General features: G+C 58.8%; 1 protein-coding gene across 4 annotated transcripts in view; it reads left to right on the forward strand.

Annotated features, from left to right (window-relative positions):
* Positions 1-18037, forward strand: part of NFIC (nuclear factor I C) — a 69798-nt gene that overhangs the window by 29659 nt on the left and 22102 nt on the right. For all 4 annotated transcript variants that reach the window (XM_027582936.2, XM_027582935.2, XM_027582937.2 and 1 more), the window contains exons 3-6: positions 12577-12648; positions 16209-16283; positions 17057-17180; positions 17824-17948. In XM_027582936.2, coding sequence (XP_027438737.1) covers positions 12577-12648; positions 16209-16283; positions 17057-17180; positions 17824-17948 — 396 coding nt within the window. The remainder of the gene's footprint in view (positions 1-12576; positions 12649-16208; positions 16284-17056; positions 17181-17823; positions 17949-18037) is intronic.

Genomic DNA, 18037 nt, shown 5'->3' on the forward strand with positions numbered 1-18037 from the left:
ACTCAGGACCAGGGACAGTTGGGGGACCTACTCAAGAGAGGATTTCTGCTGATCCCCAAAGGACCCAGGGGACTAGATGGGCAATGTTTGGGTGACCTTCCACACTCAGCCCTGGGCCTGCGGTCAGAAACCTCTTGTCTCACACTGATTGGGGTCTATATCACCCTCAATCCAGTCTTTCCCTCTGAATATCCCCCAGTTTCCCCAACATTCCTCCGATTCCTTTGACAAGCATTTATTCTGCACCTGCTGCATGCCAAGCCCCATCAGGATAATTCCAGTCATTGACACAACAAGTGTGTATTGGGTGTCTGCTGTGTACCAGCCCCTTCTGGAAGAATCATCACTTGTCTGCAAGCATTGATTGAGTGCCAACTACGTGTGAGCATTGAGTACCGACTGTGTACCAGGCTCCCGGAAGAGTGGTCTCAGGAAGGCCAGGGGAGTAGAAAAGTCTTCCCACTGACTCTCCCCTTTGCGCTTGGGCCCTCGAGTTTCCAACCTCCTCCAGCATTCGAGGCAGCGGGTTTAAAGTGTGGGCACTGGAACCAGGGTAACTGGGCGCCGATCTGCCTGTCCCCCTTACTGGTGGTGAGATTTGGGCCAAGCCTCTGCCCGTCTCTGGCCGTCAGTTTGCCCCTTTGTAAAAGGGAGTGCCCAACATCTGAGGTGTTTGCACCTCAACATTCACTTTGTACAGAAAAGGAAAGAGGCACGAAGAGGGCCTGCAACATTCGGGGCCTCCTGCCAACCCCCAGGCAAGGCTGGGATGGGACCCATTCTGCCGACCCCACTCCAAGGCCGGGGTGCTTTCCCCGGAGGCCCAGAGAGCGGCAGCGCTGGCCTGTGGCCACACAGCCCCGGACAGAACTCTGCCCCACTCCGGAGACCTCCCTCGGTGCCCGCCTCCCTTGGCAAGGCTGCCGGCCTCCGGCCTCCTGACTCCCCTGGGGGCTGCCGAGTCGGTGGTGCGGCCCAAGAAACATGCGAAGCAGGGTTGAGCTGGGAGGGGCCGTGGCTCCTCGGACGCCCCCCTGCCTGGCCCGGCGCGCCCCCCCCCCACCCCACCCCGCACCCATTTTTGGGAAGAGGGTGTTCTCTGGCGTTCCCGTCCGGCTCCGTCCACCATGCGGCCACAGATGGTGCTGGGGCCGGCCCGTCCCCTCCCGGGCCCGCACATGTGTGCTCAGCCCGGGCACATGTGGCCCCCGAGCTCCCCGCCCAGCTCGCCCCCCCGGGTCGTCCCCGCCCCCCCCCCACCCCCCCCCACCCCGCGGCCGCTGAAGCGGGCCTGCCAGGGAGGCGGGAGGAGGCCCTGGCTTGGCTGCTGGAGAAGCCAAGAATTTGCTCCAAATGTAAACAGCAAGTTATTTTAAGTCTGCCCCCCTCCCCGGGTGGCGTTGACACATTTGACATTGGAGGGGACCGGGGGGGGGGGGGGAGGCTGCGCGTGTGGGTATTTTTAACCTGTTTTTCACGGCCCCGGTGCCACCCGGAGTGCGGAGCGCCAGCGCCGGTGCGGGCCGCGGCCCCGTGTGCAGGGCCACCCGGCTGGCACGCGCGCCGCAGCCCTCGGAGGCCGCGAGGGGCCGGGCGGGGGGCGCTGGTGGCGGGGGGGGGGGGCCCTCGTGGCGGGGGGGGGCCCTCGCGGCCTCCCCCAGCCGCCCCAGCCGCCCCAGCCCCGTGCCAGCCCGCGCCTCCTGCGCGGACAAAATGGCCGCCGAGGCCGGCAGAAGCATCTGGAACCCGGGGGAGGGAGAGTGGAGAAAATGGCCGCCTGAGCAATGATGTCATAAGGTGGCGTGGCCGCCAGAAGCGTCCCGGGGTGGGACTAGTCCCGGCCTGCAGGTCTCCAGGGGGGCCCTCTGGCCTGCAGGGACCTCCCCGCCGGGTGCTCGGGCCAGGCGCCCCGAAACGGCCGGGCCAGAGCCCCCGTGGGGCGCCCTGGACTCCCCAAGAGCAGCCCAAGGCCTCGGGCTGGAGCAGCCGGTGGCGCTGGGGAGGCGGGGGGGGGGGGCGGTGGAGGGCCGCCACCCTGACCCACTGGCCCGAGGTGGCCACGGACGCCCAGCGGGGCCGGAGCCAGGCCACGGAGCAGGCCAGGCGGCGGGGGAGCTGGGCTGGGTGGGGAAGAAAACAGAAACTTTTCTTTGAAAGTGACTCCGAAGCGGGTTGGCTCGGGCCCAGGCAGCCGGCGGCCGCGGAGAGGAAGAGGGAAAGTGTGGTCCAGACTCGAGGAACACGCGGGTCAGGAAGCACAGGGCGAGGGAGGCCCCGGGTGGAGACCGGCGTCCAGGAGGTCACCCGGCGGGGCCCTCTCTTGCCTCTCGGGTCCCCTGCTTCTTGTCGGCCTTTCCCAGACCATTCCCCAGGGGCCGATGAGCGCATGCCTTGGACGGCCAGCATTGCACTTTTTTTCCTTTGATTTGTCCAAGAGGCCCTTGGAGAGGGGGTTTGGGATCCTCTGTACGGAGATGTGGGGGCTCAGAGAGGGAAAGTACTTCTGTGGAGGTCACACAGCTGGTCGTTGTCCTCGCCGTCGTTCCTGGGTTTGGGGGTCTGTGTTCCGCGCCCCTGGGGGCGCTGCAGGGGGAGCCCGGATTTGTGGGGGAGTTCCTAGCAGCTCAGGGCGGTCTGCTGTTGCTGCCACACTCCCAGTGAAGGCCAAGGTCGGTTTAGCCTGAAGCCCTCCTTCTGTGATTCGAGCCCCGGCCCTCCTTGGAATGCCAGGGACAAAACCCTTGACCGTGAACCTCGTGGGGCAGGACTTCGGGTCCGTTTTGTTCGTTGCTGTGTCCCCAGGGCCTAGAACAGGGTCTGGTACACAGTAGGTGCTCAATGAGTGCGTTGAATAAAAGAATCACAGTTTCGTCTTCTGCTTGGATTTGCGCAGACGCTAGTATGCGATGGGGGTGGAGGCTCAGGGACATGAAGCTGGTTGTCACATAACTGGACATACATGGGAGTCTGTTGTCACACTTCTTGGGAGGGACACAGAGAAGTGGGTTCCCGAACTTCTCCAACGTCAAGCCCAGATCCCGTGCCCTGGGGCTGTGGACACATAAACCACATTTGAGCAGAGACCTGAGTAAAGTGAGGGGATGAGCCAGGCAGCCATTTACAGGAAAGGCATTCCAGGTAGCTGGTACAGCCTATGCAAAGGCCCTGGGGCAGCACTGGGCCTGGTGTGTCGGAGGACCAGTGGGGAGGTGTGTGTGTGTGTGTGTGTCTCTGCAGCAGAGTGAATAAGGGGAGAGAAGGAGGAGGGGAGGGCAGGGCGTCCAGTTTAGGCAGGGTCTTGGGGGCCATGGGGAGGACTTTGGAATTTCATATATTTATGGACCCAGACTCAGTCCGGTGTGATGGGGGTTAGGGCACAGGTTTGGCCAAGGGGCCAAGGGAGAGGGTGTTCTGGAGAAGGAGATCTTAGAACTGGGCCTGGGAAGGTGGCTGGAGCTTGCCTGAGGGGGTGGGGGGCGGGGCAGGCGCATGGCAGCAACGAGGAGGACAAAGGCCAGGGTCGTGTGTACGGCATGGCCTTCCAGGACAGAGAAAGTTGAACCTGAGCTGGCTAATGTTTAAAAATGGCTGGTGACACTCGGGAGCTGGGAATTCCAGGGCCTGGCTTTGGTTTCCTCTCTCGCTGGCTGGTGTTGGGAGGCAGACGTGGCAGCCCGGCAAAGCCAGCTACATTTGGACGCCCGCTAAGGTTGGAACGTAAATCCGGCTCACTCGCTCCCCGGGCATCCCATGCCGGCCCAGCAGACATGCTGCAGGGCCCGGGCAGGAACCCCAGGCTCTCCCGTGTCCTGCCAGGTTTTAAAGAAGTGTCACTATGATTTCATCAGGTCCCGTCCTTTCTGCATCCCAACGAGAAATTAACGATGACCCCTCTGTCCGTTCGCAGGCCATCACCCTGGGCCGGGCTGGTAAGTCCCTGGGACACCTGCCCGTGCCACCTCCCTGGTCTCCCAGCCCCCAAGATTCTAGAATTCACCCAGCAGCCAGAGACTTTTTTTTTTTTTTAACGCGTGTGTGTTTTCTTGTGGTTAAAAAAACATATAATGTAAGATGTACCATCTTTTTTTTAAAATGTTTTTAATTTTATTATGTTATGTTAGTCACCATCTTAACCATCTCTAAGCACACAGCTCAGCGGCATGAAGCACACTCACACGGTCCTGCAGCCACCCCCACCTTCCGTCTCCAGAACGTTCCGTCTCCCCACACGGAGGCTCTGTCCCCACGGAGCACGGACTCCCCACCCCCTGCCCCAGCCCCGGCTCCCACCCTCTCCTGTCTGTCTGTCTGTGTGGACGGGACTCCTCTGGGGACCTCCTGGGAGTGGGGTCCTCCTGCGGGATGTGTCCTTCTGGGTCTGGCCTCTCTCACTGAGCCCGGTGTCCTCGGGGGTCCCTCCACGTCGTGGCAGGTGTCGGGGTCCCTTCCTTTCTAAGCCTGGATCTTGTTGCAGTGTGTGCACGGACCGCACCGTGTGTATCCTTCACACGCTGAGGGACACTGGGGTGGCGTCCGTCCGTGGTGGCCGTACCCACAGGGGTGCGAGTGTCTGTGGGGAGTCCGTGCTTTCACCTCTCTGGGGTAGATACGCAGGAGCGGAACTGCTGGGTCATGTGGGGACCCTGTGTTTAACTTTCCGGGGAAGCGGCCTCCTCGGCGGCCGCCCCGTCTCATGTTCCCCCCACCATGCGCCAGGCTTCCAGATTCTGTGCAGCCTCCTGGCCAGTGGTGCTGTTGAACCTACCAGAGCTGGAGTCATGTCACTGCACATGGTGCTCGAGAATCAGGCCTGAGCTTCTCACGGCAGCCACGTGGCCGGAGTGGCCCAGCTGTCTCCCCTTTGCTCACCAGGTTGGAGCCACATGGCCTGTCTCCGGTCCTCAGACATCCTTTGTTTATTCCTGCCCCAGGGCCTTGGCACTTGCTGTGCCTCTGCCCAGCTCCTAGGACCCCGTTGCTAAGGCCCCCTCAGAGAGGCCCCGCCTGACGTCTGTGTCGAAAGTCTCCCCCAGAGCCGCTCTTTGTCCTCTCACCCAGCTTTCTGGCCTCGCTGGAACGTAGAACCGTGCAAAATTATCTCCGTCTTCTTCTGTGTGTTCACTTCCTGTCTATCTCCCCCTCCCTTGGCACTCTGCCATCCCCCCCAATGCCTCGCGAGTAGTAGGTGATCACTAAACATCTGTGAGGTCAACGTCTGGTGGTGCGTTGGTCTCCCAGTTAAGAGCGGCGGAAGTTTGAGCCACCAGGATGGAGGGAGTTGTCTGGTGCAAAGGGGTGGGTGCTCCCTGGCGGGAAGGGCGGGACCGGAGGCCCGGCGGCGCCTTTGTCATGGGCTGGGACAGACCAAATTTGGGCTCATGGCCATGGACAGGAAAGAACAGTTTGTACACTCCGTCAGTGGGATCCAGTTTACATTTCTATTGTCACCACGATCATGTGCTTGTTTGAGCAAAAGGCTACAGGAGGTGGTGACGTCCTGGCTACACATGAACACCCCACGGACCTGGAAAGTCAGGACAACTGGGTCCGGGCCGGCGCAGGGAGTCACTTGCCATACACCTGTAGTCAACAGCCAGAGTGTTGCTTCTACGCACATGTGTGTGGTTAACTATGCTTCGTTCAGGTGCTAAGGAGCCTTGTGTGCCTCAAAGAGAAGGAAGCCTTTGAGGAAGGTCCCAGGATGATGGGAGAGTGTTGGCCACGTAGATGCTGAAGGAACAAGAGTTCCAGGCAGCGGGTGCAGCCTGTGCAAAGGTCCTGAGGGCAGTGGCTGCCTGGTGTATTGGAAGAGCAGCCAGAGGCCCGTGTGGCTGGAGCGGAGTGGGCGACAGGGGCGAGAAGGAGGAGGGGAGGGCGGGGAGGGGACGGGGCAGGTCTTGCAGGGCCTGGGGGGCTGCGGGAAAGGGGAGCCCTGGAGGGCAGTTGGCAGAGGAAGGACTAAATTCATTGAAATTCTTCTTTTTTTTTTCTCTCTCTCTCTAATAAGTTCATTTAAATTCTGGGTTTGGAAAAACGCTGTCACCAAAATGGTATTTATCCCCTTATCTGCGATGGGCCCTTCCTCTCCCAGAGCGCCTCAGATTTCAACCTCACACCCGTAAAGGAAGGCAACACTAGAGAATGTTCGCTTTACAGATGGGGAAACCGAGGCTCGGAGCGGGGAGACTTGACCAGTGCGAAGTCACACACCGGGCTGTGCCAGGGCCGGGACTCAGGGCCAGGGTCCACGGCGCGATCAGACGGGCACGGGAGCTGCCGGCCCTCCCTCAAGCCCTCAGTGTGTTTTAAAGGCTCTGCAAAGCCCACAGCTGCTCCCAGATGCCGAGAGGCCCGCACTTTTTGACCGTGACGCCCGCGCTCGGGCAGGTCTGGAACCGCAAGCACAGGTCACGGGCGGCCACGTCCTGCTTCAGTTTTTACCCAGGAGGCACGTCTGTGTGTTCCTCGTGTGGAGAATACCTTCTGAGCAGCACCGAGTGCCAAGTGGGAATGCCTGGTCCGAGGTGGGCTGCAGGAACGGCATGTTCAGGGCGTGGGGGCGGGGCGGAGGAGTCCACCAGGTCCCGAGGAAACTCAAAAGCAAGCAAACAGCGTTTTAAAGCTGGCAGTGGACGTGGTCTAAAATCCCACAAGATGTTCACTTATATATGTTTCTAAGAGAGGAGCAGATAAAACCGGTCAGCTTTCCTTGCTGTGTGGCCTTGGGTAACTTACTTACCCTCTCTGGGTAACTCCATCAAGGGCTGCTCCAGGGTGTCAGAGCAGATTGTCAGACGCATCGCCTGACATCTGGCGCGTGGGGTGCCGTCCGTGCAGGGCAGGTATCACTGGCCTGTACAGTAGGGTCGGGGGCTCTGCTGAGATGGGGTGTTTGTCGGCAGAGACGGAGCAGGGAGGCACAAAGGATTTCTGCTGCCTCTCACCATCCCCAGCACCACAGTTAATGGCACAAGGGGCCTTTGGCAGGGGCAGAGGAATAGGGGACCCCAGCCGGAGGGGCTTTAGCTGACTAGTCAGAGAACAGGGTCCAGACGCCGGACATCACCCCAAACTACCAAAAGAGGGATCCTGGACCCTGCTGGGCCTCACCTCTGTCAGCAGCACAGGAGTCGATGGGAAGCCTGATTCCAGGCCCATCGCCATTGGCTGAATATGCTGCTGCCTAGCTTGTGCCTCGGTTTCCCTATCTGGCAGATGGGGACGAGAATTGAATGTCCCTGCTGGGGGAGGTTTTTGGTTTGTTTGTTTTTTAAGTCGGGGTAAGCTTTTTAAGTAAGTTTTTAATTTTAATTCCAATCTAGTTAACATACTGTGTTGGATGAGTTTCAGGGGTACAATATATAGTGGTTCAGTGGTCCCAGACGTGACTCAGTGCTTGTCCTGATAAGTGTGCTCATTAATCCCCTTCACCTGTGTCCCCCACCCCCAGCCCCCTCCCCTCTGGTGACCACCTGTTCGTGCTCTATAGTCAAGAGTCTGTTTTCTGCCTTGTCTCTCTTTCCGCACCGCCCCCCCCCCGCTTGTTTATTTTATTCCTTCAATTCCACGAATAAGTGAGATCATATGATATTTGCCTTTCTCTGACTGACTTATTTCCCTCAGAGTGTTATACTCTCTAGCTCCATCCGTGTTGTCCTCCTGGGGGAGTTTTGAAGATTAAATAGGTCAGTGGAGGTGAAACTTGCGGACCAGTCTAGTCAAAGAAATGACTCACTAAGTATTAACTATTGGAATGGACCATTTCACGTGGAGGGGCCTTACCAACCCGCCCAGGAGCTCCAGCTTAAGCCCCGCACCCTCCAGGAGCTGCCACCCACGTCTCCCGGTGGTTTAGCCTCCCTTGCACTTGGCACAGCCTGAGGTTCTCCTCCTCATTTATTTGCTTACTTGGTCATCGCCTGTCGCTCCCCCATTAGAACGTGAGTGCCATGAGGGCAAGGCCTTTTGTCCATCTTGGTCACTGCTGGGTCCCCCAGGAGGTGCTCAGCAATCAGTTCCCTTCAAAAGGAAAGGAATAAGGGTAGTGCGGTTCGCATCCGATTTATGGATGAAGAAAAAGGATGCTCGGAGATGTCAAGAACTTGCCGGACGACATACAGCTGGAAGTCAGCCGACTTTCAGTAAAGGCCCAGATGGTCAATATTTAAGACCTGGCACGTCTCATACGGTTTCTGTCACATACTCTCCTTTCTCCTTTTACAGTCCTTTAAAAATTCACTAGGGTACAAAATGTACCCCCCCTTTTATTATTGCCTCACCAACAGATCCTTTATAGACATTTTTTTCTTTAATCCCTCTGCCCCGTGAAGTTTTAATATCACAGGTATATGTCTGTTTGTGTGCTGTATCTATATTGATGTTTTATACACGAAAGAGTAAAATCTTTAGATCCTCCATACCCTCCCCAAGAACCGGTTTCACCCCCACTGAAAGTGGGTGGGTCCAGACCAGGGTCTCCCCACTTGGCACTGCAGACGCTGGGCCGGGTCGCTCTCTGTGGGGGCGTCCTGGGCAGTGGGGGGGGGGGCGCTGAACAGCACCCGTGACCCCACCCACTCAGTGCCAGGAGCACCCCCCCGTCGTGACGACCTACAGACGTCCCCAGATATTGTCCTGAGGGGCAAGATCGCCCCAGTGACGTTACTCTGTGCTAGGCACGCAACTTCTTTGACTTGACGTCAGCTTTGGGATATAGACTTTCTGAGGTGGGCCTCAGTTTACCAAACTCATCAGTTGGGTTGGTTGAATCAGATGGTGCCATGAAGCTCTTCACGCAGTGAAACTTGGCAAATGAAAGCTGATGGCCTGGGGCCTGGGGCATCGTGGGGCATCGTGGGGCATTGGACATTAGCCATCCTTTAGGCATTATCCACTCTGGGTACATCTGTTCAGACCAGAGGAAGGTGCATTTTAGGGCTGGCTGTCTAAGGAGTTGGGAGGAGGAGGGGATTACCTGTGCCCATGCACTCCCAAGTTTTCATAGAAACATCCACAGGCCCTCAGCCCAGTGGAACTTTCTCTGCAGATGGTGATATTCGGCACCGTCCAATTCAGTCACCACCAGTCTTGTGGGCTCTTGAGGATTGAGAGATGACCAGTGCCACTGAAGTCCTGAGATTCTAACTTAATTTCAGTTTAGCGGATGTAAATTTCAAGTCACATGTGCCTAGTGGCTCCCATACTGGACAGCTCAAGAAGGCGGGAGTTTTCAGGAGCCAAGTGACAGGCAAATGGTCAGCAGATGGACGAGAAATATTCCAAAGCTGAGAGGTAATTAAAAATAAGATGGCATAATTAAAAGGAAGGACATCTCGACACCTGCCACAACGTGGAGGGACCCCGAGGACACTGCTCAGTGAGAGGAGCCAGACCCAGAAGGACACGTCCCGCAGGACCCCAGTCCCAGGAGGTCCCCAGAGGAGTCCCGTCCCCACAGGAGAGGGTGGGAGCCGGGGCTGGGGCAGGGGGTGGGGACAGAGTCTCTGTGTGGGGAGATGGAAAGTTCTGGAGACAGGGTGGGGGTGGTCTCAGGACCGGGTGAGTGTGCTTCATGCCGCTGAGCTGTGCACTCAGAAATGGTTAAATGGTAAAATTTATGCTATGTATATTTAAGCACAATTTAAAAACTAAATTTAAAAAAATTTAAGAGCATATAATTACAGCATCATTTTTTTTAGAAACTACACTTATTTAATTTAAAAAAGAAAAGCTTGGGGAGTATAGAAGAAGAAAAGGGGACTATATTTAAAAAAAGCTTCAGCCCAGTGAAGGGGGTCAGCAGAGAGCCACGGCTACCTTCGCACTCAGTGGTGAGAGACTGAGTGAGTTCCCCCCAAGATCAGAAGCAGGAAGGGACACTTGCTCTCAGCCCTTGTGTTCAGTATTGTGCTGGAGGTCCTCGCCAGAGCAATCAGGCAAGAAAAGGAAATCAGAGGCATACAGATGAGAAAGAAGGAATAAAGCTGCCCCTATTTGCAAAGTACGTGATGGCCTGCTAAGAAAGTTCCAAGGAATCTGTACAAACGTAAACATCTCCTAGAACTACTGAGTGAGTTCAGTGGGGTTGCAGAATACAAGACTGACACAAAAAACCCAGCCGCCGGCCGTTCTCCGTGCAAGCAACGGACAATTAGAGACCGAAGTTAAGAACACAATGTTGTTTTCAGCCGCTCCCCAAGCCTACCATTCTTTGAATGTTGGTACATGCCAACCCTTTTACACGTATTATTAGCTGCTTTGGTGCCCTATCAAAGCCGGGGGGTGGGTTTTTGCTATCTTCCCCGTTTTACTCTGAGGAAGCTGAGGCTCAGAGAGGTGGCATGGCCGCTGGCCAAGGTCACAGAGTGAATGAGCGAGGGGATAAGGGCCCCCAGCAGGAGCCAGGCTTAGCCCAGGGCCATCGCTCTCAGTGGGTGCAAAGTACCAGCACCCGGGACGGAAACAAGGGAAATCGCACGGATAGTAATAAAGTGCCCCCCTCCGATTGGTGAAGTGCTGATGGTGAGCCCCCCCCCCTGTGGGGCAGCGTGTCGCATCCGTTGTCACCTTTTCGGTTCAGAACTACCTCTGAGAGAGGTGCTGTCGTTGTGCCCGCTTCCCGGATGAGGAGAGTGAGGCACAGGGAGAGGTGAGGCCCGCAGCCCTGTCGCCCTGATTCCCGAGCGCCAGCACGCCGGCGGTGCCCGGGGGACACGCCCCCTTCCTGGGGCAGCACCCGCGGGCCAGCTAGGCACTGCCTCCTGCTGAGTCCGTGTGGGCGCCGGTTCCACGAGAGGGTCCTGTGCCCGAGGCCTGCAGCCCAACGGCCAGCTGCCCGGGCTGGGCTCTTCCCAACGCAGGGGCCACCCGTGCCCAGCCGCATGGTCATCCAAGCAGGAGCGGCCAGCGCCAAGGGGCCGCTGGCTGCCCAGCCCGGGAGCAGCCACAGGGCGTGGGGCCGAGCCGGGCACACTCCCCTCGGCTGCTGCCCAGCCGTGCCCAGCCCAGTCGGTCACGACTGGAGCTGCCCCCATCCACTCGTGCTGTGGGTGGGGAAACTGAGGCACGGGTCCTCGCTCTGGTGCTGTTTAGGGCATCCTCAATCTTGGCGGCCAGGAGGTGCTCAACACACAGTGTGTGCAAAGCCACAGGGCAAAGGGTGAGGGCTCGTGGCTGTTTTAGGAGGCATCAGCACATTACCTCCACAGCCTGCCGGGGTTGCTGAGGGCCCATCACCACCGAGGCTCCTGGAGCTGGGATGGGAACCCAGGCATCCGAGCCCAGAAGCCAGACGTGTCACGCACAGCCACGTGGTGGATGTCTGGGCGCTGGTGCAAACTAGCAGAAAATCACCCCCCTGAGGGAGGAGTGCAAGTGTGCCGTGGGGTGGGCCCTTCTTCATTGTTTCAGCCTCCGCTTTCCTTGTCTATAAGATAGATCCAATAACGATGCCAGATGTGTGGCTCTCTTAAGGATTTTAGGGAACGTCTCAAATGGGAACAACGAAGCGCCACATTGACGGTCATCTTCGGGATTTAAACATACATAACACCAACGATGATGATAACGTGAAGGACATCCCCATGTGTCCAGTTCTTGGTATCATCTCTTTACCACCCCTTGGTGGTGCTTGCACCCATTTGAAGGAGCGAACTGAGGCTCAGAACAGTTCAGCAACATGCCTGATGTCACACAGCGATTATGTCTGGCTTTGGGATGTGGCAGGTGGAAGGGGCTGATTCTCTTCCTTTGGCCTTTGATGGTGATTCGCACCACCTTGGTCTTTGACCTGAGAGACAGCTCAGGGCCAGGGGTTCCATCTGGCTGCGCTTGGCCATGGGCCCCCCCACCCGTGCATCGGACATGGAGGGGGTTGCGGGAGGGGGGTTGGCGCTACTCGCCATCCAGGACGCCAGAGCTGATAATGCTGAGCTCAGCGTCTGTCTGCTTCGCCCGTCTGCCAAGGAGCCTGATTATTTTTAGATAAGATGGAGAGGCGGGCGCCAGGGTGGGAGGGAGCCCCCAAGCCAGGCGGGTGGGTGGCAGTATAGAAGCTGCAGGGGGACGCCCCTCCGCCCCCTCCTGGGCGCCCTGCGTGACAACCCAAGACCAAGTGCTGGACCCCCAGGACTTTGAGGGCAGAGGCCGAGCGGAGGGGGCCTGAGGGCTCAAGGACTCGTCTCTTTGGCCCTCAGTTTCCCCATCTGTAAAATGGGCATAATGGTGGCTCCTGCCTCCCAGGGTTAAGGCAGGATGAATGAGTTACCCTCACGAGTTAGTAAGCAAGCTACCTTCATTTCATAGATGAGGAAACAGGCTCAGGGAGGGGAAGATCTCCAGCCTGCGACTGAGTCAGCCCCTGCACACAGGTTCTGCCACGTACGGGTCCTGCCAGATGCCCATGACCCTGTGGGGCAGCGGCCAAGGGAAGGGGCCAAGTGGAGACCCCGGGGCCTGGGCGCGTTGGGGGCTGCTTCTCCACGGCACTGCCCAGCCTGGCCCCAGCATGGGTGTCTCCTCTCCCCCTGGGGTGGGGTTCCCTGCAATGTCACCAGCCCCTCCTCCTTCCCTCTACAGATGCGGAGCAGAGCGGCAGTCCCCGGGCAGGGATGGGCTCCGACCAGGAGGACAGCAAGCCTATCACACTGGGTGAGTCTGGGGATGCTGAAGGAGGGGGGGACCCTGTGTGCTCTGCGTGGCCCTGTGTGGGCACCCCAGAGATTAGTGGATTCGTTCATCACAGCCATGCCATGAACAGGTGCTACTGTTATTCCATTGTGTAGATGAGAAAGCCGAGGCTCAGAGAGGTTAAGGGGCCTTCCCAGGGGCACCCAGGAAGCTGGGGTTGGAACCCACAACCCTCAGCTCCCAGCATCCGGGCACTGAAGTGCTCACCCCACAGGAGGGGCCCCAGGGGTCCCTGCAATGCCATGGGACATTCAGTGGATGAGCAGGGCAAGTCACTTCTACGTTGGTGGGAAGTGAGAGAGTCGGCCTCAGGCAAGGCTGGGAGCAGAGCCCCGGAGAACAGAAAGAATTCAGAAGCTGCAGAGGCCCTGCTTCTGCCCTGGTCTGCCCCCATAATCACCCTCCTGGACCAGAGCAGTTGCCTCCACCCTGGTCCCCTGGCTTCTGCCCTCACCCTCCCCAGTCTGTCCTCCCTAAAGTAGCCAGAGAGTGCCTGTGAGCACCTGAGTCAGGTCCTGCCTTCCTCTGCTCAGAGCCCTCCAGGGTTCCCACCTCCCTTGGGGTAAAAGTCCTCCTCTGACCCCCAAGGCCCTTCAGGATCTGTCCCTGTGCCTTCCCTGCCCTCCCCTCCACCCTGTCTCTCCCTCACTCTCTGCTCCAGCCACATGGGTTCCTAGCTGTTCCTCTAACAGTCCAGGCCCAGTCCCTGGCTCAGGGCCTTTGCATGTGCTTTGCTCTCTAGTTGGACAGCTGACTGCTCTCTCTCTCTCTCTCTCTCTCTCTCTCTCTCTCTCTCTCTCTTTGGGTCTCCCAGGTCTCAGCTCACATGCTTCCCTCCCAGAGAGATCTTCTGATCTCAAGCAGCCTTAGCCACTCTCAATGGCCACCTTCTGTTTTATTTCCTTCTGAGGAAGTTAGTGATTGCATATGCATTTGCTTAGTTGCTTAGCGACTGCACATGTGTTTATCTCTCCGAATGCAACGTCACCTCCTTGAGGGCAGAGGCTTTTGTCTGTCCTGATCACCATTGTGTCCTCAGTGCCTAGAATAGGAGCTGGTCCATAATAAGTGTTCAATAAATATTTGCAGAAAGCAAAAAAGGAGAGAGGGAGAGATGAAGCAGAGAGAAAAAGAGAAACTAGAGAGATGGTGTAGCAGGGGTGAGGAGGGAGGAGAGATGAAAAGGAAGGAAGGAAGAATGGAAGAAAAAGCAAGTGGGTGAGGACCTCCCCATAGGAAGGACCAGCACAGGGAGGCCGGACGATTCCAGGAGGTTCACGGGCCCTTAGGCTGCTCACCACTGGCCGTCTGTGACCCTGAGTCCTCCTTGGCCTCCTGTGATCTCCAGGCGCCTGCCTCCAAGCCAGATGTTCAAGGCAGGCGGGGGCAGCGGTGCTTGGCCTGGTCCCGTGGGGAGCTCCAGCGTCTGGCGGGGGGGAAAGCGCTTCCTCCCACCCGCCAGGGAGTCCCCTGGAGATGGAGCTGGGCGAGTGCTGCACAAACAGGAAACCCCGGTGAGGGGGAAGGCGGAGGGGCGTGCTGACACCAGCTGGCCATCCGGGTGGCAGGAAATGGCCATGGCCACTTCCCCTGGACACTGGGGGGCCATCACCCTGTCCTCCCAGGGATGTTGTGGCCCAGAGCCCCCCAGCATGGGGCTGGGCATATAATAATTGCACAACAAATGGTGTTCACAAAGCTCATAACCAGGGAGGCTGGAGTTTCTGGACTGGCCGGGCCTTGGCTCTCCCACAGCTGGGGAAACCGGGCACCAAGGTCAGCTCCCTGTGGCCCATGCTGCCCCCTGGGGGCCTGGCGAAGAACTGCTCTCGCCACCCCAAAGAGCCTCGCGCTGCCCACCTGCTGGTCCTGACCCTGCTCTGACAGCCCTCCCTGGCTCCTTTCACTCCAGCCCTGTTGGCCTCCAACCCCAGGGCCTTTGCATGGGCCACCAGTGGGAATATCGTGGCCCTCGGGGAGGCAGCAAAACACCACGTTTAAGATCACCCCAGTCACAGCAACCAACACTTGCTGTCCTTGCCATTTCCCAAATTTTAATGCATCCACTCCTCTTATCCACCCCTACCTGAAGGTCTTGGTAAAATGTCACCCACAGCAAGGCCTTCCGAGGGTCCTTTGTGTGAAGTAGGTTACCTTTCCCGCAGGCTCCCCTAACCCTGCCTGCCTACCACTGCCTGACACGTTGGCGCATTTGACTTCATGATTTTAAATATTTTTTATTGTGGTTAAATTCACAGAACATCAAATGTACAGTTAGTGGCATTAAGTACATTCATACTGTTGTGCAACCACCACCTCTATCCAGTTCCAGAACATTCCCTCTCCCCCAAAGGAAACCCCGTCCCCATCAGCCGTCACCCCCATCCCTGCCCCCAGCCCCCGGCCCCCACGCGCCCCCTTCCCGTCCGCGGATGAGCCCGTTCCGGACGTGTCACCCACGTGGACTCACACCCCGTGTGGCCTTCTGTGTCTGGTTCCTTCTCTGAGTGTCGTGGGCTCGGGGCCCGTCCCCGGGGCCGCGCGTGTGGGCATCTGGCTCCTGCTCGTGGCCACGGGACGCCTCCGTGCGTGGATGGACCGTGTTTTGTGTATCCGTTCATCTGCTGATGGGTTGTTTCCAGTTGGGGCTGTTGTAAATCACGCCCCTATGTGCGTTCATGTACAGGGTTTTGTGTCTTATTGATGTCACGTGTCCACTGCCCACAGTGGACAGTGAGTCCCAGGAGGGCAGCCGCTGTGTCTGCCTCATTCCCACAGTGTCTGCAGCGCCCAGCTCAGAACTGGACACTAGAGGCACTTGGTAAATGCTTGTTGAGTAAGTGAATCCTGCCCGTGTGGGCCTCTGGGGGCACAGGAGGCCAGCTCCCAGCTGTCTGAGGTCAGCCAGGGCCCCCGCCCTCTTGGAGCCAACCTGTTTCCAAATCCATAAAACGGGTCCCGGCCACCCCACGCCAGAGAGAAGGGTCCCTCTTCCTCTGACACTAGGAGGAGTGGTTCTGGGGACACTGGGGACTTTAACTGCTGCAGGGGGGCCCTCCATCCAGCCTGTGGTTCTGAGCCGCTGCTGTTGGCCAGGCTCTGGTCTGGGCACCAGGGACACTGGGATCTGGGCACACGGAACCCCATCATCACAGAGCTCCCAGTCTGGAGGGGGAAGGATAAGAAGCTGCAGCATTGCATGGTGTAAGGAGTGACGCAGGAAGCAAGCCAGCCCCTCCTGGGCAGTTGATTCATATCTCTCAGCTGCCCAGGTGACAGGGTACGTGGCCTCCGTTTCCGAGATTAGGGAGCAGGGAGGCTCAGGGATGGGAAGTGACTTGCCCAAGATCAGATCCGGGCAGCAGGGCCGCGATTTGAATCCGGGTGCGGCCTCTACCGCCGTCTTGCCACAGAGCTGCAGGGGGTGGACAGGGTGACCACTCCAGCCCCCGGAGTGTGGGTAGCCCAGGGTGTCGAAGAAGGAAACAGACCCAGTGAGCCCCATTTTCTCCCTGTTCCAGACACCACGGATTTCCAGGAGAGCTTCGTCACCTCCGGTGTGTTCAGTGTCACCGAGCTCATCCAAGTGTCCCGGAGTGAGTGTCCCCGCCCACCCTGTGCTGGGATCCAGTGAGGGGAGGGACTCCCACAGGGAAGGGGCAATGGAGAGGGAGAAGGGGCTTTGGGAGGGGAGGCTCTGAGAGGAAAAGGGTCTCAGGGAGAGGCGAGGAGCCCATCACCCTGCCCTGCTCCCCTCTGTCACCAAGCCAAGGTCCCCAGTTAGGGCGGCATCCAGGCCCTTCCTAGAACCAAGGGTCAGGGTACCATGCTCCTCCCCAGGAAACAGACTGCACACGGTGGATGGAGGGTGCTGGAAAACCTTCTGCCCGTGTCCCTTCCTGGGGCCTCCCGACCCCTCCAGGAGGAGACCCCAAAGGGCCCCACCCCCTCCTCTCTTTGCCTGCCGTTCCCTTACGTTCCTAATGGACCTGCTGGGGACCCATTCCCCTGACACCCCCAAGGGAATTCCACCCCAGGGAGGTGTGGGCACTGTCCGGCCTTCACCCTGACCGTCCCTCTGACCGTCACCCTCCCTGTCCACATCAGCAGAGCCTGGCCTCAGGGAGCACTTGCAAGCTTGGCCTCCGGCTTTGCCTCTGCCTCACAGTGTGAACCAGCTCTCTTGCGGGCTTTGGTCTTCTGATCCATAGAACAGGACAGTTTCAGCCAAATTAGGAACCAGGCCCATCAGGGAAGGGGTTCCCTTTCGGACCAGCCAGCCCCCAGATGGCTCTCCGCACCCTCCAGGGCACACTGCACCCCTGGACCTTGCGCCCTCTCTCACTCTGCTCGCTCCTGCCCTCTGCAGCCCCCGTGGTGACTGGAACAGGACCCAACTTCTCCCTGGGGGAGCTGCAGGGACACCTGGCCTACGACCTGAATCCGGCCAGCACAGGCATGAGAAGAACGCTACCCAGCACTTCCTCCAGCGGGTACGTGCCCCGGCCCCCGCCTCGGGGCCTTTTAACGACCCCTCCCCTACGTCCCTCTGGCCCCGGTGGTTCATTCCTCTCCCTGCAGTGCCTGCTTTCAAGGTCCACTTGATAAACTCCTACTGATCCTTCAAAACCCAGCCCCGAGCGCTGCTCTCCCCAGCCCTGGCACCCCAGTCAGAGTTCCCGCAGCCTTGAGTCCTGTGAGCCCAGCCCTGGAGAGTCCACGAGAAGGTGGACACCGGTTCTCGCTGCGATACGCTGTGTAACCTTGAGCTGGTCACACCGTGGTTGCTTGGGTTTCCCCATCTGTAAAATGGGGCCGTAGTCCTACCCGGGTGTTCGGAGGGTTACGGGAGGCCCCGTGATGAGCCAGGCCCATGGGGTTTTAGTCCGCAGCCCGCTAGCTGCCGCCTGCCCTCGGCTGAGCCCCTCGCCGCCTGCGGCCCCACGCGTCCCATCGGAGCAATGGGCAGGTTGAGACAGGCGTTCACGCCACCCGCTGAGAGCCCGCGGCTCCCGCCGCGTCTCGCGATAGCACCCTGCTCGCCCTGGCCTCTAGGGACCGGAAGTTACGCAGCCTGCCCCACACCCTCGAGTCTCCGTGGTAACCGGCCTGCGCTCTCCTTCCCTCACTCCTTAGGAGCAAGCGGCACAAATCGGGCTCGATGGAGGAAGACGTGGACACGAGCCCCGGCGGCGATTACTACACCTCGCCCAGCTCTCCCACGAGTAGCAGCCGCAACTGGACTGAAGACATGGAAGGAGGTGGGCCTGGCGGTGGGGGCGGAGCCGGCCTCCGGGTCGGGGTGGGGTTACCGCGGCTGGGACTACATATCCCGGTAGGCACTGCGCGG

The sequence above is a fragment of the Zalophus californianus genome, chromosome 1 (genome assembly GCF_009762305.2).
Source record: "Zalophus californianus isolate mZalCal1 chromosome 1, mZalCal1.pri.v2, whole genome shotgun sequence".
Lineage (NCBI taxonomy): Eukaryota > Metazoa > Chordata > Mammalia > Carnivora > Otariidae > Zalophus > Zalophus californianus.